The sequence below is a fragment of the Camelus ferus genome, chromosome 5 (genome assembly GCF_009834535.1).
Source record: "Camelus ferus isolate YT-003-E chromosome 5, BCGSAC_Cfer_1.0, whole genome shotgun sequence".
NCBI lineage: Eukaryota > Metazoa > Chordata > Mammalia > Artiodactyla > Camelidae > Camelus > Camelus ferus.
Window position 1 is genome coordinate 31,070,992 of NC_045700.1, and position 26,875 is coordinate 31,097,866.

Below are 26,875 nucleotides of genomic sequence, written 5' to 3' on the forward strand. Positions count from 1 at the left end.
GATCCAGAATTGTACAGAGAAACTCCGTGCCAGTATTTGAGGTACATTTATAGTGGCCGAATACTGCCTGTCCCAGAACCCCAGCATGCTCTCTCTGAAAAATCTCTTTATTTCTCAGAACTCTGAGATTCCACTAAGGGCTCCTTCTCCTAATGGTGTTCCGTTGTCTTAGGTTTGTCACCACACTCCACTGCTCCCTCATGGCCACTCCTGTCCACCTGCCATTAGTAATACTATGGCCAGGACCTGACTGTACTAACCACAGTCAACACATGTTTTACCAACATGCTCTTTAAAAACCATTTTACTCATTCAAATTAACCGAAGACCGTAGGAAATCAGGAGCTGGGGCTTACATGCAAATGGACCAACAGTCCAGAAGCCCAGGGTTGGGGAATGGCCATTCTCTCAGCCAGGAATGGTGCCTAACCCAGCTTGGTTCTTGTCTGTTTGAGTTGTAGCCTAATGCTTTCTGCTCAAACCAGTTCTTCAGAGTTGCTACATTTCCTGTTAAAGATGAGGACAATAATTTGGGGCAGTGGCTACTAGTGACTTTTCTTTCATGTTTGTTGCATAGGAATATTGTTTAGCAGCTTCCAAGATACTTAAAACTTTATTGTAGGAAATTTTATGCAGAAATATAGAGAACAGTATGAGTTCCTGTGTACCCTTCACCTGTCAACAGTTTTCAACTAATGGCCAATCTTGTTACATATCTGCTTCTACCTACACCCTGGTCCCCAACCTCGGATTATTTTGAAGCATATCCAGTTTCCTATGGAAATATTTTCATATGTATCTTCAAAAGATAAGGACTCTAATAAAGCAAAGAAACACACCCACAGTACCATTATCACACGTTTCCCTAATAGTTCCTGAATATCAAATAGCCAGTCATCATTCACACTTCCCCATCCTCATTTTTTTAAAAAAATATGACTCTTAGACTTTTTGACTTCTCATTTCTTATTAATAGCTTAGTCAGCGTTGCAAATACAGATCCCAAATTGCCCAAATCAGTTTTTTCCATCACCTCAGACCCAAGAAAATAAAACAGGTGAATAACTCACTAAAAAGGATGTCAGTAGAGAGTTGCCCAGAGTCAGCCAGCAGGATGGGTAAGTGGCCGATGAAAGCGCCGGTCTCTGCATAGGGTGCACACGTGCTCTGCCTGCTTGTGCCCGCCGTTGTCTGCGTTCAACCTGCAGTGACTTGCAGATGCTCCCAGATAAAGCTTCCTTGTTTAGCATGTCTCCTTGCCTCCCCCACATGGAGGGAGAAGCTCTGCCCTCAGCAAGACCAGGAACAGATCTCCTTGGGTAAGCACCTCTTAGCCTCACTGTCATAGTAGGAATGACTTGGAGGAAGAGAAGCATCCAGCCTAGGCACACTAATAACTTAGAGTTCCTTTTTCCTCAGTCTGTTCTCCATCTTAGTGACACCCGGCTTGTGAAATGTATACTTTCTATTTGTCTGACCTGATCTACCATAGGAGGTGAATGAATATTTGCTCGTGGAGCAGGTTTTTTTCTCCTTGGAGTATTTTCCATTTTCTACCCACAGCCTTGCCCCAGATTGAGTAAAGATTGAGTAACTCTTTTAGGCTTTATGAACTCAACTTGGATATATATATATATTGCCTTCCCCTTTGCCCTGCTCGCCCCACCCCCACCCCAGGTATGATTAACAAAGCACTAACCGTGTACTAATGCAGTAGATCTTGGCTTCTTACTCTCTCCTGTTTGTCTTGTTTGGCTGTCATTTTCGATGCAGTGCTGAAGACTGTGCCCTTTACTGCTCGCACCGCCAAGCGTGGCTCTCGATTTTTCTGCGAACCTGTTCTCACTGAGGAATACCATTACTAAACTATTACTCTTTCTCACCTGATGCTCTTAAAAGGTTGCTATAGATTTTTTGACCTGTAATGACCCTCTGTATGTGTGTCAGGGCCACCCCATATGCTAGAAGCTAGCATGGAATTGCTGTCTTCACCGTGTTGTGTTTTATGTTGTCTTCATGCTGCGTGGTTTCGCATTTCATTCATTACTGCTTACTCACTAGACTTTCAGTGCATCTATGAATCCACATGGCTGTGATGGTGTGTGCAAGTTGAGCTAATAGAATTGCTTGCAGTTGTTTTCAGAAAATGAAAACTTCTTTGAGAATCAGGATTGGGACCAACTAGGTTGCTTGTAAGATTTTTGGGCTGATATCTTTGAACACAAGATGATAGTCAGTAATAACAATAATTACTATACCTAATGTGTATTGAGCACTTACTGTGTTCAAGCAGATTTACAGATATTAAACTGGCCTTTTTGTGCTCAGCAGGCTTTGACAGTAAAATGAGCGGCTATACAAGCACTCAGGAATACAGCGTGCTCTAAAGTTGCAAAACAGTTTGCAAAAGGAGCTGTGAACTGCACACAGCTGTAAATTGGGTCTTCCTTAGCTGCGTTATACTCACCTCTTCCTTCTGAGTATCATGCCCAGATTTCGGCCATCTGCAGTTCCACATTGGAGCAAGGTTGTGAGGCAGGAGATGAAAACAAAGGCTTAGGAGCTCCCACTGTCTTATCTCATTCATGCTTTGTCACTGGTGGCTCTGTTCCATGTCAAACCCAGGGTATTTCTCCTGTGATGAGATCACATCTGGATCTGCTTCTTTGGTCAGGATGGTGGCCCCAGAAATACTAATAGCAAACACATTCTATCGGAAAATGCCGTTGTTCTTAGAATTTAAAAAAAAAAAAAAAAGATCAAATTTTCCCAAGAAGTTAACTGCCTGGGCTAGATCAGGAACAGACTTCTCTGCAGTGCCCAGGCTATTAGAACAGTGACCAGGGAAGTACACCCTCTGACTGGAGTATGTGAATTAGCCGTTGTTCGACTCCCATGCTGAGACTGACATGGAACAGGGTCCTTGCTTATGTTGTGGCGTTCACTCTTCTGTGCATTGCACTTGTTATGTATGTTCCTGTCTCTGAAGATATCAAAGGATGTGGTGTGCTGTTGCCTGCTCTGCAGTGTGCTTACCTGCCAGTGCTTATTAACAAGGCTAGAAACTCTTGTCCACTTGGCTAATGTTTACTGTCAGTTTTGCTACTGGACTGTTGTTCTGGAGCCAAACTTCAAAGCAGCTTGGATGTGGGTGGTCAGAGGGCTGGGTGGGAAGACACGCCCCTCCTTCCCTGGTTTTCTCTAACACCTCTTGTAGTAATGGCCTCCTGCTTTCTTCTGTTGCCTAACATGCCCGGGAATGTTATTCACTAAGTTAAAGTGCTTTCCGTTTTCATCCCATTTTTACTTAACCATCATTTTGTGTTTTTGTTTTTTTCTGTTTAGCTTTAAAGAAGAATAATATCACTAAATTTCCAAATGTTCACTCGAGGGTAAGGATTTCTTCTAGCACACCGGTGGTGGAGGATACACAGAGCTGGCAAGCATCACTTTTTACTTAGCTTCCTCCTCTCTCTGTATGCAGATCAATGGTTTCAATCTATGGCTGAGGGTAATACTGGTGAGAGTCTGACCGGGGAGACGTCTTTGTACCTCACATCCCAGTGATGTGAGGCTGAGCCTCTCTCTTGGACTCTTTTTGGTCTGCTTCCATGTTCTCAAGTGTGATGGCTTGGGCAGGGGTATTTGCTGATGATTCTACTTGCTTTGGGTGCTAGGCTGTCTTTCCCTTAACCCTTTCTTGGCCTTCTAGTTATTTGGTTAACCTCATTTTTATCTGGAGAAATTGAGAGCAAGTCCTGGCCAGGGAACATGGTATATAGTCTTTGAAGAAGGATTAGGGTTTTTTTTTTTTTTAGAACTAATTGCTCAGAGGACTCAGGAATCACCGAACTGCAGGTCACTGCATATCTTTAGCCAAAAATGGAATTCTGACCTTCCATTACCACTCTGGGAGAGGAAGCAGAGGCTCGAGAGAATTAGGGCATGCAAAACTATTCTTTGCTTGAATTTAGGACTAGGGCAGGGCCACAGATTCCAATGAGTCAAGAGCTGGTGGGGACTGTGCTGAACTGAGCACTTCTCAGCTCCAGCTCATTTTTGCCATTGTAGGAATTTGGACTCAGTATTGGAGATCCTCCAGATTTCCAAGAGAAGTCAGAAACCCTGGTATTTATGTTAATTACCAACTTAAGTATCAGGAAACCATATTTAAAAATTTAAGTCCTGGAGGAGGGTGGTAGCAAACATTCTAGGAGCCAGGAAAATGACCCATCCATTTTCAATCTTCTGAATAAAAAGGGATAAAAAGATTGGCTATTTCAATTCTGTTTGTTTGTTTGTGTTTCCCTTTCTAAAGGTAGAATGTTTCCAAGCAGAAGCCAGTAATACTAAGTTAATGAAAGGGAAATGTAACTAATTAAGACAAGGGGGAAAAGTACAAAGCCAGCTTCAATTTTCTTTTCACTATGTCCTGACTCCATTAAAAGGAGGCTATCCCTGTCGGCTAGACTGCCTGCCTTATTCATCAAGAAAGCATGCTTTCCTGCTGAGAGTGCCTGCATAAGATAAAATTCCCCTTGTTCATCGCACTTCATCCCTCTGCAGCAATGCCTGCTTGAATGGACGTGCCGTGATCGATTCACTCACTCAACAAGGCACTTTTTTATGACTAGGCGTTCTGTGGTGCCTTGGCAGTGCAAATTGGAGAATGCAGAAGGGCCTATGCAACCTTTCCCGTCTAATGAAAACCAAACAGTTTGGGTGGCAGGAAAGAATGTTCAGGAATGGAGTATTATTTTGAGTTAATGATTACTTTTATTCAGTGCTTGAGTATTACATTTCTAATTTACAAAATAAAAAACTGAACTCGGCTAATTTTAATGGCATAAAAATAACGGAAGCCGTGTCTGCAAACTAAGCGTAAGTTCCTTATATGATTAAAACTTCGGATAAGATAGGACAGGATAGCCTGTTTTATTAATTTTGCAGTTTAAAATTCATTGCAATTGTTGTTGGTAGTCAGGTTTCTAGAAAGAAAAACAACTAAGCAACAGCTATTTCCAGTGGAAGAAATGTTTCAAAATAAGACTTCAGCTAGACTCTGGCCAGTGACAGAAACAATCTCCACTCATGTGTTTTTCTAAAAGATCCAGAATCACACCAGTATTACATCCTGTTCTGACTGTAAATATTGAAGGCTGTGTACATGTCTTTGGCTCAAATACTTAGTGAGTTTGAAGGGCCCATTAGCTGACTCTTCTGCACAAGCTGCTTTGATTGGCTGCCAGCTGGCCTTTGTCTTGCTAAGACACATGATACTAGAGGTCGCAGTTCTCTCATTGATGCTCTCCTCTCCACAGATCTTAGAAACCAACCATACAGACGAGCCGATGCGGTGAGGAGAAGTGTCAGGCGGCGCTTTGATGATCAGAACTTGCGTTCTGTTAATGGTGCCGAAATAACCATGTGAACCTGAGACCTGCCTGTATGAATAGAGGGTGTGCATGAATGAAACTGTCCACGTGAATTTTATGTGCTACCATTTAACTGCAGCCTTGAACATAGATAAAATATTCTAAGGGCTCAGATTTAGCAAACACATAGGAATTTAAAAATGATGGGCTCTCTCAACCTTTGTTAACAAGTGCCTATAAAGTGGAAGTACCTGCTCAGATTAATCAAAGCAATAGGGTTTGATTTGATTACGTATCTTTTTACACCAGTATGTTATTCAATTTTTTTAACCAAAATAGAAATTTCATATTATATTCATTACCTGCCATTGTGATTGTCCCATGATGGCCCACCCTGGTTTCCTGATAAGTTGTAAATAACATGGATGCATCTGCTGTGGGCATCCTTTGCTGAGATGTCTTTTAAGTACTTAATTTTGTGTTTCAACCATACCCATCAACTTTCTCTATTTTTAAGGGCTTGCAACATAGAAGAAGGAAAAAGTCACGCCATAAACTCTTTCTGTCTATAACCAAGCCCCAGCAAAGTACAAACAGGATGCTGTTGCAGAGGTACAGAAGTCAGTCAGCTCTCGTTTCATGTCCTACTTCTGTGCTGGGGTACGATGCCCTGGGGGAGACATTCATTGGTATGAATGAATGCAAGGATACAATGGCACACGGATGTTGTACAAGACTTATTGGCAGTACTGTGTTCTTCAGCTAGAGGCAGCTTTTTAAAAATACTGCAGATGTGTTTATTAGCACTAAAATTAACATCTCAGTAATCAGTATTAGGATTTCTGAGGACCATTATGGGTCAATCCTGAGAACAGAAATCAGTGCCTTGCTAGCCAGGGAGAAGTTCACTAGCTCTATCAACAAGCATTCCAGATTACTTCTGCTAGCGTAGTGTTAGTAACCTGGCCTTAATTCTCCTCTGACAATCGCAGGTTTTTGTTTTTTTCCTTTTTGTAGATTGGAGAAGATATATTTGGCATCACTTATCAAAGCTAAGAAATTCTCGTTATTTCCCAGGTTACTTTATGGGAAATTGCAGTTAAATTGCTGAAATACTCACCTCGGGATTAAGCTTATATGGTATGTAACGGGACTAAACGGCCAACAAAGCCACTGCTGTTTTTCCTTCCTCTCTGGCAGGGCACTCGATCCATTCCAAAGTCGAAAACTGGACTGAAGCTAATTTGTACTTTTCATAATATACATTCTGCTTCTGGCTTACCTTCTTGGTACATTACATCAATATATTAATTGTAAAGATTATTGTATAGTATTTAACCACTGAATTTCTTATTTTATGTTGTGCTCATGTGAACTCCTTGGTGAAGGTCCCATTTTCCTTGGATAATGTGTAGTTATATATCTCTTTTTAAATGTACAGATATTTTGCTATAAAATTGGTGCAGTTTTTTTATGGTTTTTACACTTCTCTTTAATTCCCACCTAAGCCTCTGGGTAATATTGTAAATATTGTTTAAAAATGCATCAGCCTATGCTATACAATCTGAATGTTATTTTAACTTATAGTTTTTTTTAATATATATATTTAACTACAAGGACAGTTTAGGGATCAGTTACCACATTTCACTTTAGCGTATCTATTTACAGAAAAATTAAACTGCCACCTGCTAGCACATTTTCATAAATGTGTACTCTAAAAAGAACATGCCAAGATTTTGTCTGTTGACTTAACATTCATTTTGATGAAAAAACCAATTTGACCATGAGATGTAACACAAATAGCTGGTCCTTTACCACAAGCAGCTGTTTTCCAAAGCTCAGTGCTGATGGACATACATGTTAAAATTATTGCCTATTTATTAATTGACAAATAGACAGTAATGTTGGCATGTTCTTTTCTGTTTTGTCTCTTAATGGGTCTGCTTCTTAGCAATATTAGAAATGTTTTATAAAAGCAGTTCATGTTACTTTTCTGGTCTTTTCATGGCATTTGAGCAAATAAACTATTTACACTACTATTCTGTAATATGTTGTAGTCTTTCAATGGTATATTTTAGGGGGGTTTGCCAGTTTTATGTCCACCCTCATCATCTAGAAGCAGGTGTCTTGTGCTTAAATCCATAACTAAATATATTCAGCACATTTTAAGAAAAGCCCTTCCCTCTACACACATTTGCTCACTTGTCGTATGGAAAGTAGGAACCAAATAGATTTTTAGTATTGAGTGATACATCTCCAGAGTCATAGTTGACTTTCTTCCTTCCAGAAAAACAGCACTCTTGTTTGGTGAGATACTGCCATTTGTTGTTAATGAGAATGTTTCGTATACACAGGCAGGCCTCACGTGGACTGCACGGAGGCACCCTGCACCTAACCGCCATGTTGGTTGGCAGGGTATGTACAAGCAGTTTGACCCCCTCTGCACACACACAGTAATATTTGTAATAATTCCAAATCATTGGAAAAGTTTAGTATATTCTTCTTAGTACATTCATTTAACATTCTTTAAGGGAAGCAAGAAAATTTGTAATTCACTTAAAAATCTCTTAGGGGGCTTGAAAACAAGTTAGAAGGGTATAAGAAAGTCTTTTAAGTAATTATTGTTGCATTAGGTCCTTGTTCCGGTTCTGAGCTCTTTCTGCTGCACCAGTTACACAGTGTACAGGCGTACCTCCTTTTATAGCACTTTGCAGATTGTTTTTTTTTTTTTTAGTAAATTGAAGGTTTGTGGCAACCCTGCATTGTCACGTTAGCATTTTTCAAGGAATAAATCATTTAGTTGAGGCATGCACTTTGTTCTTTTTAAAGACATAATGCGATTCCACACTTCACAAACTATAGTATAGTGTAAATATGCACTGGGAACCAAAAAATTCACTTTTATTTCAATAATCTGGAACCAAATTTGCAGTATCTCCAAAACAGATCTTAGTTGAAGCTTTATTTTATCAAGTGGGAGGGAAAAGTTAAATTCTGCAGACTCTCTGTTTTGTACCACGACAAGTGCCTCATGGTAAAGGAAAGAAGGTCTTTCTGAATTGATAGAATATTAACATTTTCAAACCTAAACTACAGTAGTAAGTTCAATGAGACGGAGTATGGTTAGGTTTAGGACACTATAAAACAGTAACACTTATTTTTAAAGAGATTTACTAATGACCTAAGTCCCTTTGTTTCCCACTCCCAATCTTTGTGACCACAGATCTAGCCCTCACTCCACTGAGATTCACTGCAATGACACTGCAGTGATCGCCCAGTGACGCTGCTGACACAGCACTGCTCAGAAGATAAAAAGGGACGTAATACCAATCACTGATTCTGCAGGTTCAACATACTGCATTGTGTAGAATGGTCTAGTTTTACACTGTAAAATACACTTTTGTAGTAGTAGCTTTATAACTCACATCTCAATTTTAAATTTGATAAAACAAAATGCTTCTTAGCCCTAATGTACTTGTTTTTATGTGCAGAGGTGAATTATCAGCCCACTTCATAAAAAGGGATTGATCTTACATTTCTTTGAAAACTAATACCCCATCTATTTCTAGGAAGAAATTTGAAGCAAGAAATAAATGCATGAACAAGTAAGTATTGACAAACTTTTTGAACTAACTTTTTATAGAGAAAAGCACGTATTACACTGAGAAAACAATGTGGGTGGGCATCTCATTTCATAGCACAGAACTGCTGCACGACAGTGCTCAAAGGAAAAAGTTGACACAAATCCAGTTACTTAGTAAAAGATGCCATTTTTTCTAATAAATTATATTTATTTACAAAAGGTCTACTTTTATATAACTGAGGTTTTTTTTTTTTTTTTTTTTTTTTTACATCAGAACAATATATAAACAGAAGAGAAAATCTGGCAATTACAAACACAGAAAGTAGAAACATCCCCCCTATTACTCACCTTTCAGAACAAGTCTTTAGTTGTAGAGGTAGGCAAAAGATCAACACCTACCAAAAAGTTTGCAGGCAGGAACAAAAAATAAAGATGTATATAAATAGCACATTTAGATACCGCAAGAAGGATAAAAAACAGCATCAAGAAATGGCTTAGTTTGAGTCTGTGACTAGGCAGCCACTCTACAGTTGGACTGAAAACTGGAGTGAGGAGTGAGCCAGTTCCCTTGAAATGCAAACATCAACCTTAAACTGAGGGCCATTACCATCAGATGAACAGTTACCAATCACTAACAATGATGAGATGGCCTTGTTATTAGATCATATTGAGTCACGAAAGCAGCATTGATGTAGCAAGTTTAAAAAGCACAGAAAATCTGCTGCAGGTGAGGAACTTAAGCCAGGTAGACAGACCAAGTGAAATGGAAGGCAAAGGGGAAGTGTGTGGGTAATTGGAGCAAAATCATCTCATTTCCCATCGCACCTTTTAAGTCCGCTCCAGTAACCTTTAAGTTTCTAGCTCACCATTATTCACCCCTTTGTCAAAAATAGCCTGAAATGATTAGTTTTCAGCTTAGAATTTAGATAGGAATTTTGCTCTTTTGTTCATTAGGACCTTTAAAGGTCAACCCTGATCTAGCCAAATGTTAGCTCTTCAAATAAAAGCTACTAACCTACTATGGTAATATATGATATGAAAGAAGTTATGCTTCAAACCTCACAAGGGATTTCCTTTCCTGTTCAAAAACCACATGGAAGTTGTATGTTCTCATGTAACAAGCTTTTGGACGTTTATGAAGTAACAAGATTGAGGTACAGTCACTAGAATTTCTCTTCGGTGCACTTCAATTATGCATGTGGCTTTAGTTTTGAGTTATATGGTTTATTGCAGCAATTCTTTTTTAAGCCCTTTAATACAGATGATGGGTACCATGGATGCTGGATGAGTACATCTGTCAACTAACGTTTTACATTCACTCAGTAAATGCCTACTATGTGCCAGGCACTATTCTATTCACAGGATACAGCAGTGAGTGAAACGCAAATCCTCGCCCCCAAGGAATCTGACCACCATTTAAGTCAAAACAATTGAAAAACTTAAGAGCAAGGTAAGAATAAGGAAGGTAAGAATTATTAGACTGGTACATGCCATTACCAGAACTATAGAATGAGACCATAAACCTATTAGAACTCAGTTCAGTGAAAATTACTGTTATTTTGCTTTTCTTTTATGTAAAATGAGTCCAGTTTTACATAGAGAATGTAGAAGAAAATTCTACTTGGTACTAAGAGATACAAGGGAAAAGAAAAATTCTAATTTAAGACATAAGGAATTAATGTGCTTTGCCTTATTTTGCTTTTAGAAATGTTTATTTAGCTCTTTAGTTTTGTAATTTACATTTAAATTACATAATATACTTTAATACCCTATAAACTCATAAAAAAGCATTCATTACTCCTCTCTGGGTCCTATTTGTTTAAAAACAGTTCTCTCTTAAATAGCATCCAAGCCTTAAATAAAAATCCTAATCTAAAAGGGCTACCCCTTTCTGGATGCAAAAATAAAAGTGGCTGCCCAGTCAGCACTCAGTTGACCGTTAACACTGGAGGGAAACTAGGATCATCTAGGAAAATGCTGAACACAGGATGCAGACCCTTTGGTAAATGAATGAAAACTATGGACCTTCTTTCCAGAAAAATGTACACAGATGTTTGAAGAAGTTTTACCACTGTAAATTAAGATCGCCTTATTCTAGGCTAATCCTTTTCATTTGATAGTTCTATAAAATGAGGCCCAATTAGCAAGTCAAAAGATAAAACAGCTGTGATACTTCGGTAATTTTCAAATTTACTGGGAGGGATAAAGTATTTTTATTATTGAAAGACATGAATACTCTACATGCTGAAGATACTTTGGATAATTATGATGAGATGCTGTCACTACTTTAAAAAAAATGTGGGACCACTGCTTTTATTTAAAAGTATTAAGCTGCTTAAATACACGTGGGAAAGGTGCAAAGAATTCATACTTAACTTTCAAATATTTGAGGTTTTGATTTTGACTATTAAGTATGATATTAAATGTAGTAGTGAATTTAATCCAAGAGTTCATTAATATTAATGATAGTGAGGGAAGATAAGCCCTCAACATTTACCTAAGAGACTGAGGCTTAACTGTGTGTATCTGAAAATAAGCACGCTTTCTTATTTGAACACATTTTGAACCTATCTGTTCAACTCTTAATAGAACCAACATTCCAAGACATTTCAACTTTTACCAGACTGAAGGTTTAGAAACCTAATCAAATGGATTAAAATACTCACTCAGAACTCTTGCTTTAATAAAATCTTCCCATCACTTGTACCTTCAGACAATAGTATCTTTCTGGCAACTAAATGCCAATGGATGAGTTTATTACAAGTAGACATGGATTACAGTTACTTCTGTTACATCTTTCATAACAAGGATGTTGTATTTTGAGTTGCAATATTTTCACTGGCTTTTAGGTCAGATAACTTTCATGGGTGAACTATAAGGAAACTTGAATTTGTATTGTCTTGTAGGGATTTAAGGTTGTGGTAAGACAGTGTCTCTATAAGAAATACAGAAATCTAATTTGAGGACATGCTAAAACACATCAATAACTTTTTATTTAAATAGAAGAATCAAAACTTTAAAGTTACTTAAAAAATCATTCATGGAAGTAATTAAAACAAAGTTTTACAGATTCTAAATTCTCTTGTGAAATATCACTAGTATTTTTGCCAATATCATATGCATATTTTAAAGGTTTTACTGACTTCCATGTCAAGTGTTTGACATGATTAGCAATATTAACTATGATTATGATGAGACCTCTGAAAATTAAGTCTAGGCAACTTCCCTGTTGCCAAAGTTGTTATAATGTTTTGGTTCTAATACAATAGGAGACTAACCTGAAGCAAGCGATTGATTATTTCACATTTTCTAAAGATAGGGATTTCACTTTCCACAAAGTCCTGTCATATTTCACAGCAGAAAAATGACTTAGCAGAGGGAAGTTCAGAAACAACCTCCCCTCTCACTCATCCACAGCGGATGCTAGATTTGATTCAAATACAGGAGGCAGGGATGGGAAAGAGTCATCCTGGTCAGTCCCACTTTCAAATTAATTAGGATGGTGAAAGAAAAATAAAATGAAGTTTTTATTCTTCTAAATCCTAACTTAAAATAGGATTGCCCAAAATGTCTAAAATTAAAAAAAAAAAACACCTAAGATAATACCAAAGACTATGTGCTAAAATTTACTTATTTACTTTAAAAAGAAAATCTCCTGCACTGAAGGAAAATAGTATAAAGTACATTACCAACCTTCAAAAGTTAGCATGTAAAGAGTATTCTAGCTTCAAACCATTGCCTTTCTTAAAGTATTCTATAGGAAATTCATGGATCAAAAACAAATACAGGGGCCTCAAATGCACTGATTAATAATCTTAAATATCAAAAAAGAAAAGTAACTTAGCTCTGTGGGTAAGAAGAAGCAAAATTTCAGGGACTTAGTATCTTAATCTTTAAGTGATCATACAATTTTTTTTTTTAGAGTTGAGCAGTTTAAGTAGAAATAAATACTAGTACACGCTAGAAGAGAAGGTTTAATAATTGATAAAAAATGTACAAAAATATTCAAATCAGAAATGCTTTAGAATGTGTACCATGAAGTCAATACTTCTCAGTGAATAGGGAAGGTAAAAACTTCCTCAATGAAAAAAAGCAAGAGAAAAGATCGGATTAAAAAAAAAAAAGACAACTGTTAAATTGTTTACGTCAACAATGATTTTTGTTTTAGACAAGGATATTGCAACCATCACCTAAAGTTTGGTGGCACATTCTTTAGTAGGTCCTTAAGGCAAGATATTTAAACTAATTTACAATTTGATTTGATGTTAACTTTTTAAACATCACCTCAAAATAATGCCCTCACAATAGCCTTTTTAAAATGTATTCAGATGTTTCATAAAAAATAATGGTGGCTTTATTATAGTAGTGCTCATTAGCACCACTACAGTTAAGGGTCTACCAGGTTTCCATTAAGAACACCCATTTCTGAGTTCACCATAAAAGATCACGTCGGCTTTTACCAGTCGGGTAGTGCACAAAAAAGCAGTTTTATCAGTTGCTGGTGCTTTTTTTTGTACTACTAGATATCAAAAATTTTTTATTATATCTTCAAAATCCAACTTCTATAAAGTAAATCAAATCACCTCATGACTTAGACTTTAGAACAAAGTAGAGACATCTGCAGTTATCAGAAAATTGCCACCTTTAATCCATCCTGCAGTGCCCTATGAAAGGGTCACAGAAAGACAGTTATGACCGTAGGAAAATATGATTCTTGATACAGAATCAAAAGTTATTTTCAATTTCCTTTGCTTTTATAAAGTCCACAATAACAATACTTAAATGCACTTTTTTTTTTTCTGTGATATAATTAAAACCCAGTGTTATTTCAACTGAACTTAAAATAGAGTCCCTGGTCTGAATTAGACTTTAAATCATACTGTAAACATATTTGGTATAATTTATTGATCATCATCCAGTTGCTCCAAAAGGGTCCTTCTGCGCTTTTCCAATTCCCCTTCACTCAGTTCACTGCCAGAAGTATCCCAATTACCCTGAAAATAAAATTACATTTGAAGTCAGTACTCAAAACGTTAAATAGTGATGAAACTTTGAAAAAAGAACCCAAAACCTATATAGATTCTCTTCTACAGAAACAAACACACCACAGGATTTAAAGACTGACCTCTTTCCTAAAAGCCTGTTAATGGATTAACTAAGTACTCTTTGCTTATATTATGGGATATACTTGGAATTCTGAGACTTCTGTTTACTTCTTGGTTTACATTAATATGTAGACCAGGGAGAATAGTTCATACCAGTTTATAAATGTAAAACATCTTGTTTCCATTCAATGGAAGCTGGGTGTTCTATTCCTAGGTATTATATCCTTGTTAATTTTTCAGATTCTAGGTTGTCCTATAAGTGTTTTATATTACAGAAAAGTAGTATGCTGTAATCATACTATTGTGCCCAGATAAGCATTCAAGATTTATGAGCAGGACAACACTTAGGCTGGAAAAAAATTTAAAAAATAAAAATACTGCATTATCTGTGAGAAAATTATCTTTGAAAAGTAGACAGTTCACCTCTCTTCCTTTCTCCTTTACAGATTTCACTTAACCTACTGTCAGGAAGAAACTATTAAGCTGCTAAGTAAGCATAGAGGAAAACATTCATTCCTCGCCACGGATGTGCATCAGACTCACCAGTGCAGCTTTAAAAAAAACAAAAACCTCCACCCTATTCCCACTGAGTCAATATCCAGAGGGAGGACCAGGGTTTATCTATACAGTTTAAACTCTCAATTGGTGATTCAGCGGTATTACACTTGCTAAGCCCACAGCATTGGTAGAAGGAATGGCAAGGTGAAAAAGGCATGTTACTGCGCTCTGGCATACACAAACATACACACACACATATGGGAAACTAAGGATTAATTTTGTAATTTGATATTAAAATAGTAGCTTTCGCTTATATGATCCTCCTATCCATTTGCCCTCACCTCTCCTCTCTAATGATTAGTTACTGGGGAGCTACAGAATTTTTTTTTTTTTTAAGGAATATAAAATTTAGGATGCTTAAATTGGGTCATTCATGATCACTTAGGTTAGAAAACTATTTTGTGTGAAAGGCAGTTAAATGACACTTTTGTATTTTGAAAATACAGGTATGAAAGAATTCCTAAATAAATACTTACAGAATCCTTTCCAGTCTTTTTCTTAGGTGATTTGTGTTTTGATTCTGATCTTTGTCTAGTTCTATCTTTTTCGCTTTCCCGGTCTTTTTCTTTTTTATCCTTCTCTCGTTCAGCATCTGACTCTGGAGAGTCCTGTGTAAAAAAAAAAAAAAAAGCATCTTGATGAAGAAACCATTCTAATTTTTAAAAAATCCTTATGTAGGTAATATTTACATATTATAACAGGGTATGTGTTCCTAGAGTGGTGAAATTTGAATTGTGAACCTCAAGGATTCTGCTACACTCCCAGGATTCACAGAAGGATGATGGTCTTTCCTATGGGAAGGATGACTGACATTCTGATAAGAGTAAAATACCACTATGAGCTTCACTAAATTAGACATGAAGGTACATTTAAATCTTAGGTACACATCAAGATACACGAATCTTGAGAACTGAGAGTAGAGGAAGAAGCTGTGTAGACATTTAAACTGTGGTTCTCAACAACAGCTGCAATACATCAGTATAAAACACACACACGCTAGGGGCATTCTCTAAGATTAATGCAAAAAACCAGAGTGGGAATCTTAACACTGTTTATTTTTTTCCCCAAAGCTCACCAGAAGATTTCACTGGTAGATTAAGGTGAACAGACTATACGACTCTTGCGTTTAGGTGCCCTGGCCTGCACTGACTACAAAGGACTAGATAGAAAATCAGGCTCTAAGCCACTGAGGAAGTTTAAGGGCAGAAGCCGAGATGCAGGATGAAAATTAAGAGGTTGCTTACAGATTTATGTCTTCTCTTCTTGCTTTTCTTCTTATGTTTTTTTGACTTCTTATAACTTCTCTCTAAAGCAGGATGAAAAGAAAAAAAAGTCAGAATTTGAGGACATCCAAGTGTCAATGATTTTAATCAAGTTAAAAGATACATTTACCAGATTCAGCGCTAGAAGAATGTTCTGAAGCAGAACGAGACTCTGATCGCTGTCTTTTTTTCTTTGAGTGGCTGTCATCATCATCTGAATCTGACCCCTAAATAATACAAATAAAGTTTAATTTGTAATGATACTAACAAATATTTCAATTTTCAATACACGTGTGGTGCACTTTTAAATAAACTTCCTTACCGATCGAGAACGGGAACGTTTCCTGTGATGCTTTTTAGATTTTTTAGAATGTTTCTTATTCTTTGAATGATGATGTTGACATTCATGCTACAGGAGAAAAGAAAAAAATTTCAGAAGTTTATACTTGACAGAGCAGATCATAAAAGAATAACTAGCTTTACAAATAAGTTCTCAGAGTAAAACCGCTTTCATTTTGCATATCTGGGACGTATTCCCCTCTTGAAACTGAAAAGAATTATCACTTAAAATGTTCTCTTCTGTTCCTTAACTATCCTGTACTCACTCATTTAGACCTCTAAACACAACAATGTTTAAAAATATTAATAAATACTTTTTGTAGCAGTGAGATAGTGTGGGTTCAGCAGAGACAACTGATACCCTTCTTTATAAAGGCACAATCTCTAGAAAAGTCCACTGCTTTCAGAAATAATGAAATACAATTACATTCACACATGATTTGGTGAATGTGGCTTTGGTTAGCACACTGGGCTCAGCACTGAGATAAACAACTACCTCAGAACTATCTTTTAAGATACAGGAGGTTGGTCTCAGAAATTAAATGCAAAATCTATTCTTTGATTAAACCCATGTGGCATTCCCTTCCTAGTCAAACTTAAGACATCCAAAGGCAATCTAGTAACTAATCCAAATGAAATCAGAAAGAGAAATGTTACCTCTTTTAACTCTTTTACTAACTCAGTTACCAGGCTAGTAACAAATAGGAAATGCTGCAGCAAAAGCTCCTCGTCTCCAAACATATCTAAGGCTTTGAAAACTGTTTTACTTTACAAGTAAGTGGAAATGAAAAATCTAGTAAAGGGACTCTGATTTTTTTTTTTTTTTTATGTCACTGAATGCCAATTCTTCTCCCTTTCTTCCTCAAGGCCCAGATTACTGGGATCCAAAACATATTCCAGTATGTTCAGCCCTTCCCTATGCTACATCATTAGCTCCATTTATGACCTCACCACTTGACTCTCAGCACAGGTCATGAATCTTATTGAAGATTCTTGAATTGGGGGAAAATGTTAAGACACTACCTAGAACAGAGCTTTTCAAAATTAAATGTACATTTTAGTGCCTGAAAATCTTGTTAAAATGATTCTGATGCAGGATTTCTGCCGAAGGGGCCTTAAGTCCTGCACTTCTAAAGAGCTTCCAGGTAATGCAGATGCTGATATGAAACATATTTTGAGTAGGAAAGATCTAGAGACCAACAGAAGTAGACGGAGAGGCAGCTGGGAAACTATAAACAATACATGTGGGTACATGTTAACTGTTGTCAACATCGATATTCAAGAAAAATAAATCCAATGAAATAGTCAACAGTGTATTAAGTGACCTGCAATACCCCATGACCATGCAACACTCTATTATTAAGTACGTGCTAGCTTTCAGCTTTTCTGTAAAGTATCAATTTCTTTATAACTGACAGCATATCTGTTAAAAGCACTGGCCCTTGAGTCAAACCACCTGGGTTGGAATCCCTTCCCTGCAAATTGCTCTCTCTCTGCCTCAGTTTGCTCATCTATAACTTCATAGGGTCGTTGTCAGCATTAAGTTCATATATGTAACATGTGTAAAACAATTAGAACAGCTCTTGGCCCACATAGGCACCAAATACTATTATTCAGGTAACTACTGGTCAATTAACCATTACTTACTATCTACAAGTGCCTACCTGAAATCTTCATCAAAATACCCTTAATTCAGCTAACAGAGCAACTGGCAATTTTATCATTACTTTAACAAAAACTTACTACCTTATTCCACTTAAAGAACACCCCTGTCTAACGTAGTATAGTATTTGAAATGTGCTTAGAAGTTGTTTTCTATCTGCTTTTATAAGATTTTAAGTTCTCTTCAGGTTTACTAGCCATTCCATGTGACTGCTAAATTGCTGAATTTCTATAACATTGTAAAAATATGAAAAAGTAGGAATAGTCTCCATAAACAAATCTCTATTTCCATGCAAGCTTAGTTTCTTTCACTTAAAAGCAGTTTCTATAGAATGCCATCCCAGGTAGTAAATACTTTTGTATAAAAGCAGTGTAATTTAAGAAACACACTTTGATCATTCTAAATTCTTCAATTTTTGTTTGTTTTTATATATTTTGTAATATTTCAGCCACTTAGGAGAATAATAAAATTACCTCAAGCACATGCATAAAATCTTTAAATATTCGTTTCCTTTCAGACTCTAGAGTTATGTCCTCGAATGCTGGCTCTTTTACAAATCTCTCCCGGATCTGAAAAATTTAGATAGGAAACAAATGTGTGAATACATAGAAAAGTATACCAACACGACTAAAAGGTATCATAGCAAGCAAAAACTGTGACAGCCCAGTTCCTCTCAAAGCCTTTATTTCCTTCCCTGTAGTATTCCTAAGTGTAGTCAAGCTGACTTTATACTCTTCAAATAATTTCAGCTTATCTTTGTGGCTACAGGCTATAAAATGGGAAAGAAATTACTTAAATCTTCAGTTGTAAAGGAAGCAGTTTATTAGAAAAATTTTAGTAGTATACATACATCTTCCCAGACAGCATCCAATTCTATTGGAGGAGTAGCTTGTTTCAACATACTCTTAAATGCAGATTCTTTTCGTTTCATCTTCCGAGCCTCCTCTTTTTCTCTTTCACGTTCACGGGCTTCTGCCTTTTCTAGTAACTTTTTAAAAATCATATTTAATTAGTTATAATAGTACAATTGTAATTTGTGAATTAACTGAAATAATTCATTATTCTGTAAGTATTCTCCCATCATCTGTAAGTTAAGGGCCAACTTATAACACCAGTTAATTTTAGCAAAGGAAGCATAACATCAGCATCACCGAAATACACTTTCTTTTACACTTTACCCTGGAAGACTGTCCACTAGTCTGTAAAGCCCTATTCTTATTCCCTTGTTTGAATGGCCTACATACATTATTAAAAACTGTACTAATAATCTGTTTACAGCAATAAAGATGATAACTTACACTATTGAAAGCCAACTTAATATTTCCAGCATCTAATGTGGTTGATCTCTTAGTTGAGCTGATTATTGCCACAAAGTCTTCAAAAGTAGTATTTACTTCAACTACAAATCCTTTATCCTAAAAAATAGAAATCTTGTTAATATTAATAACATAAATCAAAGGAATATAGTATTTTTAAAAATAAACTCCAGAGGAACACTTAATAGCAAGTATACTGTTTACCTTTAGAATGTCTTTTATTATCTTCTTCTCATCATGGTAACGTGCTTTAAGATCCTCAACATAAAACTTGAAAAGGTCAAGTGCAGTTGATCCTAATGAAAAAACTAAAGAAGTCAAAAGCTAGCTCTAATCAAAGAGCTGCAATTACTTTTTTTGTTTATAAAACAAAAGAAAGCACTCCCCCTCCCCCCAACACAACCACCTTTCCCTCTGTCCCATTTCAACTTTCGTAACTACAAATTAGGAAAGAAAAGAATCTCACCCGGCTGACCAAGCATATTAGTGAATCTAATGTCAGAACTAATTGTTGGATACAACTCCATCCAAGACGACATAGAATGCAGTTGTCCATGTTCATGCAGTTCATCTAAAAATATCTGGGGGAAGGGGACAACAGTAACAAAATAAACCCATTATATACTGAAAAGCCATCTTCAAGGACATTAGAAAAACAGTTTAACATAGATGAAAATACACATTAAAAACATCGGAACATTTAAAACTCTTCTAAAGAATACTTGCTCTTAGATGAAAGTAAAATCTGCTATTTGGCAAAAAATTATTTTGTACTTTTAGAGAAAAAAACCCTTGAAAAAGTAATTACCTTTCCAAGTTTTGGTTTACTGACCTTTAAGGTAGATCATCATTTCCAGTTTAAAAATTTATGTGCAAATAAAGTCAAAACATTGGATATTATCTCAAATGAAAAAGCTAAAGAATATGTAATCATGTTTAAAGTTTTAAAATATAATACCTAATGTGTTCTGGGCATTTTCTTTTTAATTTGATTTTATTTTCTAAGAGGAAGATACAAAATTTTACCAAAGTGATACATTTAATAGTTTGGGGAGTAGGACTCAACCCCCATATCTAATTTCAAAACCTATTTCCTTTCTTTCACAGTACTACTATAACTTAAATTTTTATATTCTCACTCCAATTTCTTCTCCTCTTTGCCCTTTTTTACTATTTGCTGACCTTCAGGGCAACATACTGGGATTTTAGTCCTCAGCAAGTTCCACATTTCCTGCTTCCCCAAATCCTTAGGGAGTTAATCCTATAAACAAATGTCTATAAAAAATTACGGTACAAATTCTGCTCCTAAAATTCCTGTACCTGCACTGCTCAGTATGGTAGCCACTAGTCAGATGTAGCTTCTGTAAGTATTATGAAGCATGGCTAATCTGAACTGAGATGTGCCAGCCATATATAACACACAATGTTATATTCTGAATATTTATTTTGAATATTACCAAAAAAATAAAATTTAAAAATATTGATTGATTTAATATCTCTTATGAAGAATTTGCAATGGTTTAAAATAAGGAGAACTATATGATAAAATACAATAAAAATAAGGAAATCTGGGCCACAGAAAATATAACAAAAAGTTCAATACTACTAGGACTAAAGAAATGTGAAGAAGAAATCCTAATGTAAAGGCCACAAAGGTCTTTTAGCTAAGCCTTAAATATGGCTTTATATCCAATTAGCATGTGTCTGGCATGGTTTCTGATCACTATTGATATAGGCGGTGTTACCATGTTAAATTGGTTGTGCTGCAGATATTCAGCTCAGTAATTTTTCTCTGCTACTATCCTTCCTGTCAAAAGGCATATTCAGAACATCAGTAAAATGAATTAAAAGAGACCCGAATCAAATTCTGGGTGCGGTAACAATCCCTGGTTTTAATAATACTCTGAATTGATCCCTCGGGAAACCACTAAGATAATAAAAGGAACCCATCAACAGTAGTAAATGTTAAGCTTTTACACAGAATTAGGACTGAAATAATGCTATTGGCTGTGACGTTTAAGATGATTAATGATCTTTGGCACAGTGGGGAGTTTTCTAAAAGCACTTTAAAGTGATCTAAAGCAAGCTAAGTTTTGAGAACCACTGCTTTAGGGGATGACAAGGTATTCTACCCTACACCAAACAACTGTTCTTTCAAGAAATAAAACTTATTTAAGCCACTGTAACTTAGTGCTTAGCCTAATACAATGTTTAATGAAAGAGACCCTATAATTAAAAGATGCCACAGATTCAAATTCTGGCTCCACTACTCAGTAGTTGAATTTGGGCAAGTACTTCACCTCTCTGAGCCCATTTCCTTAACTATTTAAATGGACATGACAAAAACAGTACTTACTTTCATAAGATAAGGCTGTCATAAAAATTAAGAGGTTATAAATTTTAAATGTAAGCAATCAGCTAATTCCAACTACTATATTATTATTGAAATGGGAATCTGGTGAAATATAAAATGTAAAAATTCACTGCTTCATGATAGTCTCCATTACTGAGAGTATAAAAGTGATACCTGGAGGTAAAAATAAGCCACTGGCCTATATAAAGTATATGTAATTTTAGATCCTCTGTATAGTATTTAAGAAATTATGGCCCATCCTCATAACTATACCACACCCTTCCCTATGGTTTTCTAGAGCCAAAAATAACCAATTAGTATCAATGACGCATCCCACATTTTACTTTCAGTCTTCCCTCATATTATTCCTCTTTCCCAAGTGAAGCATTATCTATCAGGACTCACTCTGAATACCAAGTCTGCTACAGTTTATGTTCCCCTAATCTGAAATGGCTACTCTCCTTGAGTGCATTCATAACTAACTGTAGAACTTAAGAGCTAAATGTGTATGGATCCTGTGCAAAGCCCAAGTTAATGATCTGTGAGATCAGCATTCTCCAAATTGTTTCTATCACTGTTAAAGCTCACTAGCCACATTATAAAATAAAGCTAGAAAGCAGTTTTTTTTAATTACCTGAAAAGATTCTCTATTTTTACGCTGTCGTCTCCTTTCCCTCAACAAACTCTTCTGTTTTTCTTCTTCTTCTTCCTTTTCTAAAGCCCGAATGTGTTCTTCAAAGCAAATTAATGCATCTTCTTTATCCATGTCTAGAATTTTTCAGTTAAAAAAAAATTTAAATGTCAAGTAACAGTGAACAGTTTAATTTTTTGAAGTAACTTCCTACAAAATTCAAATTCATTTTACCAGAATACTTCTATTTAAGCTCAAATATGACTTTTAATTATCTAAATAGGAAATGTTTAAGGAAAAATTTCAAAATGACCTCATTAAAATAAGATACTCTGAATCCAAGGATGAAACAAAGACAATGCATATGACACAATAAAAATAAAATTATTATGACACAATTTGTCAGCAGTATCAGAATTACCCAAGGAGCTTTTCAAAGTATAGAATGCTAGGCCTTATCTCAAATCTACTGCAGCATGGTATTCAGAGGGGTAATCAAGAAGGTTATAATTTAAAAACCAACCAGGTAGGTCAGAAAAAGACAGAACCTAGTGAAGCTTACTGTAAAATGATGCTAATGCATTTTTTTTGCCTTTTGTAAATTTCTAAAGCCATTAACCTCGAGAGAACAGCATGAGTAAAATGTGGTCATTAATTTGGTTCCCAGTAAGTCACATATAATGGCAAAGGACAGTTTCAGGCTTAACCTAATAAACATATTTCAAGGATTATCTGATAAAGCTAACTTCAGATTTTGAGAAAAATATTTTGTCCTGAATCACAAAACTCAATTAGAAAGAAATATCCTATTTGGAAGCACATGAAACACTATTTCAGGAATGGACAATTATATAAAATTCAGTTTCTGATCTCATTAAAAAAAGAGCATTTTTCACGGCTGGACTACTTTTTGTACTATCTCCCACTTAGTCATCATTCTTACTCTGTAATTCCTCGTCTTCTGCAAATGTTGGATTATCCATCAGATACTGCTGGGCTTCAGACCAAGTAGTAGAGTATGTTACGTTAGCCATGTTGTCAAGTATGTTTTTCAAGGCTTCCCAATTCCTTTTTCGCAACTGCTTTGCTTGCTCCTAAATTTTAAGTATGAAAGTATATTTTAAAGTTCAAAGAAAGTATTATATCTGAACAGCAATTAGTGAATGTTTCTCCACATTCTAACTGATTACCAAATTTGAAACGTTACCCAATTACTTTAAATACCAACACTATTGACATTTCCAGTGCTCTTCCCTAACTTCTTGGCTTGGTACTTAAGTTCTATTTTTTTTTTACCTCTATTCTAAAGCCAGAATCTGGAATTCTCCCTCTCCCCAGCTCCCTTACAAAATCTCTTTCCACAACCATGCATTATAGACACAGTCTAAACTAAAGTTACTGCAGATAAATCACATAATGGGTAAATGCTAATGTATTCAACCACTTTCAGTTATTGTCAAATTTTTGTTAATAATACTGACATTTCTATAAGTCTCCTGGAAAGACTGCATAATACACAACTTAGTGCATAACAAAACAGACATGAGCAAAAGAGGTGCTTTAAAATACTGTCCTACAAATACATTTCATGGTAACAATTACACTTTACTGCCATTCTGATAAAAGAATCAAATAAATGCATAGTAAGTAAAAATACTGAGTATATTTTAAACCTAATGAGCTAAGAAAAAAGGGTATTCTTCAAAGTGGGCATAAAACAGCCAATTAATGACAATTTAAGTATTAGTTGCATAAACCTCTACCTACTTTGTTCACATCAATACTTAACTATATAGGTGCTATTTTTAAGCCTAACTTCTAATAAATAGCTCTGCTGCACCATATAAACTAGTCGATAAAACAACAAAAATGGATCATGTAATAAAGTAACTCAATTAGAAAAAAGAAACATCTTGTTTTATATAAAAATACCAATAAGAGTGAAGAATACCTTTTCTTTTTTTGAAAGAAAGAATAAAACATCTTCGTAGATTTCAAGACGATCACGTTCTGATATTGCATTCCAGACTTCCATCTCTCCAAACATTTGCTCTGCTTTTCTATTCATTAAAAAGAGTAAATGTTACCCGACATTATACAATAAAAATTAATTTTAAACGACTTTAATTTTATACTAAACTTAAAACCACTATTCTTTTCCACTCTTTAGTTCATAACTATATTATAAAAGAAAACTTTTGGATAATTAAGAAAAATAACAGCTTAGGCCTTGATTTCTCCTTAGATATAGAGGGGTAATTCCAACTGAGTAAGGTGTTTTGTTAAGACTATCTCTACTTCTCAGGTTAGCTACAGACTATCAAACTGCCCATGGAACTAAATTATAGACTTCAAAAAACTGTTAGAAATTTAGTTAACAGATAAAATATGGCTATTTAAAGAAATGAAGAGTTCTTCACTAAGGCTTTTCTGTAAAACTGAGGAAAATAAGAAAACACAAAGGGAAAATGAACATAATAGCCTATTCTAAAAATGTTAATACTGAGTTATCAACAATTTTAAATAAAGCACTCCAAAATAAAGAGTGCTATATAAAAGTGAATTTTCAAAATGCTATACATAATGAAAGTAGCCTATTTCTATTCCAGAAATACAAAAACTTTTGATTGTTATATTAAGGAGAAATGAGTCAAACTTTGATTATTAAGTGAAATCTTTTCCCCCATTTTGTTCTAGTCAAGAACTCAAAGTCTACAGATTCCACATTTAATTACTGACTTATCTTTTACCTTATGAAACTGCCACATTCACAATCATAGCTCTATTTAATAAGCATTAACTCTGGATTAGTTACTAGACTTGGCAAAAAGTATGACACAGAAAAAGTGTAGCAATCATACATTATCATCACTAAAAATCTTACTTGTATCTAGTTGTAGAAGTCATTTTTTCATGATTTTCAAGAAAACGCTGAAAGGATTCCTTAGCCTCTTTGTATTTAGATCTTGCTTCTTCTTTTTCTTCTTTCTCTGTCTGGACTTTATAAGCATTAAAGGCCTGCTTTTTTTCACTCAACTTTGCTAAAGCACTAAATAGAAAAATATGTAAGAATAAATGAAGGCAAGATGATCAACTGTTAGTACTTTGAAAAAACAACAGATTTCATTCAGAAATTCAGAAAACTTCAGTAGGTTATTAAAGATAAATGATTACAGAGAAAAATTTCTACTTTACAAGTAATTCTACTAACATTTGTACTATCAGACATAAAACAACTTTATTACTGGTATCCAAAATAACAGAAGAAAATGGGAGTGAAAATTTATATTATTTTACACAATTTGAATTTTCCAGGCTTACTAAGCTCAAGGTGAAAAGTAAATTTAAAAAAAAATTTAAAGTATTACCTGTATCGTGGATCATTAATGATCATTTTCATAGCTTGCTCCCATGAAGCATTAGATGGTACCCGCTGAAAACCATTTAATGAAAAATTAAAATTTCGCACAAATACAGTAAAAGTCACACAACAGGGAACAAAGTATAATACTCACTGCAAACATCAAGCACTTCCCTTTGCAAGAGTTTGAGAAGGGTCTAAAAAAATAATTTATTGAAGCAAGGCAAATCTGTGTAATATACATAGACTAAAAAAGAAAACTTAAACTGAAACTTAAACAGCACGAGTATTTTTTCTTAAGACTACTGATTAGAGGATAAAACAATTGTTATGAATAAAAAACCTGTGCTATGTAAGTACCTTGTACTTTTTTTTTTTTTTTGGTTAAAAGTCAGTTTCACAAAAGAAATTCAATAGAAACAAGACAAATTTAGCTCATTTTCGGTGACAACAGTTTATAAGATTAGTATTTTTAATAAAAGCATCAAAGCACTAATTGCATTAAAGGGTAATTTCCGCTATTAGATACGTATTATATGTCATATGAAAAATCTATAATATAAATACCTTTTCTTTCAATAATTCTTTAAATGCTTGCTTTGCCTCCTCCTTTGTATTCCAAGTGTATGTTTTTTTTGCTGGTTGGCTTTCTTCCTCTTCTTTTTTTGGAGTAAAACTAGAGAGAAATTCATATGTTATATTTGTAATTTAAATAAACAACTGCTTCATTTAGGAAAATAATGTTCTAATTATTATTTATGTATTTGATGTTGAGATAAAATTGGACAATTTTAGAATAAAGTCTCCCATATAAGTCACATTTACTGGAACATAAAAAATAAAGGTAAAACAGTTTTTTTTCTGTAACATTCAGTTATTAAGACCTTGTAAAAAAGCCAAAATAAACATTTACACTGGAACACTAGTTCCACTAGTCCGTAACTTAATACTTTCAAAAGGCTGATAAATCTTATTCAATGTCCTTATATTAGTGCCTTAATAAATGAGGATTTGGATAAGTGTTCATAAAATATAAAAAATACGTAGAGATCAATTTAAATTGGGGTTGGCAAACTATGACCCAAGGCCAAATCCACCTGGCTGCCAATTTCCATAAATATAGCTTTACTGAAACATGGCCCTGCTCATGAGCTTACATATTGATCATGGCTGACTGTTTACTACCACAAAGGAATGAGTCATTGTGACAGACTATATGACCCACAAAATCAAACTATTTACTATTTGAAGAATACACACAAGAATTATCAGCTATACTTTTTTAGGGGCTCTATATGAAAATGTTGTATAATCTTTAACATTTCTTTC

At 35.2% G+C, this 26,875-nt stretch overlaps 2 protein-coding genes across 17 annotated transcripts in view; one reads left to right on the forward strand and one right to left on the reverse strand.

The window, feature by feature from the left end:
• Nucleotides 1-7,422, forward strand: part of FMNL2 (formin like 2) — a 282,923-nt gene extending 275,501 nt beyond the window's left edge. For 4 of the 9 annotated variants that reach the window (XR_004319856.1, XR_004319853.1, XR_004319857.1 and 1 more), the window contains exons 26-27: nucleotides 3,346-3,392; nucleotides 5,322-7,422. Coding sequence is in view for 4 of the 9 variants with exons in the window: in XM_032479443.1 (XP_032335334.1) it covers nucleotides 3,346-3,392; nucleotides 5,322-5,360 (86 nt within the window). In the remaining 5 variants the exon portion in view is untranslated. The other 5 variants (XM_032479444.1, XR_004319855.1, XR_004319854.1 and 2 more) reach the window with 5 other exon arrangements.
• A 1,733-nt stretch (nucleotides 7,423-9,155) lies between these two features.
• Nucleotides 9,156-26,875, reverse strand: part of PRPF40A (pre-mRNA processing factor 40 homolog A) — a 49,692-nt gene continuing 31,972 nt past the window's right edge. For 4 of the 8 annotated variants that reach the window (XM_032479450.1, XM_014554499.2, XM_032479448.1 and 1 more), the window contains 16 exons: nucleotides 26,114-26,222; nucleotides 25,554-25,618; nucleotides 25,070-25,234; nucleotides 24,137-24,245; nucleotides 23,129-23,279; nucleotides 22,189-22,322; nucleotides 19,668-19,782; nucleotides 19,406-19,509; nucleotides 19,184-19,300; nucleotides 18,736-18,873; nucleotides 18,359-18,454; nucleotides 16,206-16,292; nucleotides 16,014-16,110; nucleotides 15,866-15,927; nucleotides 15,098-15,229; nucleotides 9,156-13,952 (listed from right to left, as the gene is read on the reverse strand). In XM_032479450.1, coding sequence (XP_032335341.1) covers nucleotides 13,860-13,952; nucleotides 15,098-15,229; nucleotides 15,866-15,927; nucleotides 16,014-16,110; nucleotides 16,206-16,292; nucleotides 18,359-18,454; nucleotides 18,736-18,873; nucleotides 19,184-19,300; nucleotides 19,406-19,509; nucleotides 19,668-19,782; nucleotides 22,189-22,322; nucleotides 23,129-23,279; nucleotides 24,137-24,245; nucleotides 25,070-25,234; nucleotides 25,554-25,618; nucleotides 26,114-26,222 — 1,774 coding nt within the window. In that variant the 3' untranslated portion in view covers nucleotides 9,156-13,859. The remainder of the gene's footprint in view (nucleotides 13,953-15,097; nucleotides 15,230-15,865; nucleotides 15,928-16,013; nucleotides 16,111-16,205; nucleotides 16,293-18,358; nucleotides 18,455-18,735; nucleotides 18,874-19,183; nucleotides 19,301-19,405; nucleotides 19,510-19,667; nucleotides 19,783-22,188; nucleotides 22,323-23,128; nucleotides 23,280-24,136; nucleotides 24,246-25,069; nucleotides 25,235-25,553; nucleotides 25,619-26,113; nucleotides 26,223-26,875) is intronic. The other 4 variants (XM_032479449.1, XM_032479451.1, XM_006179044.2 and 1 more) reach the window with 2 other exon arrangements.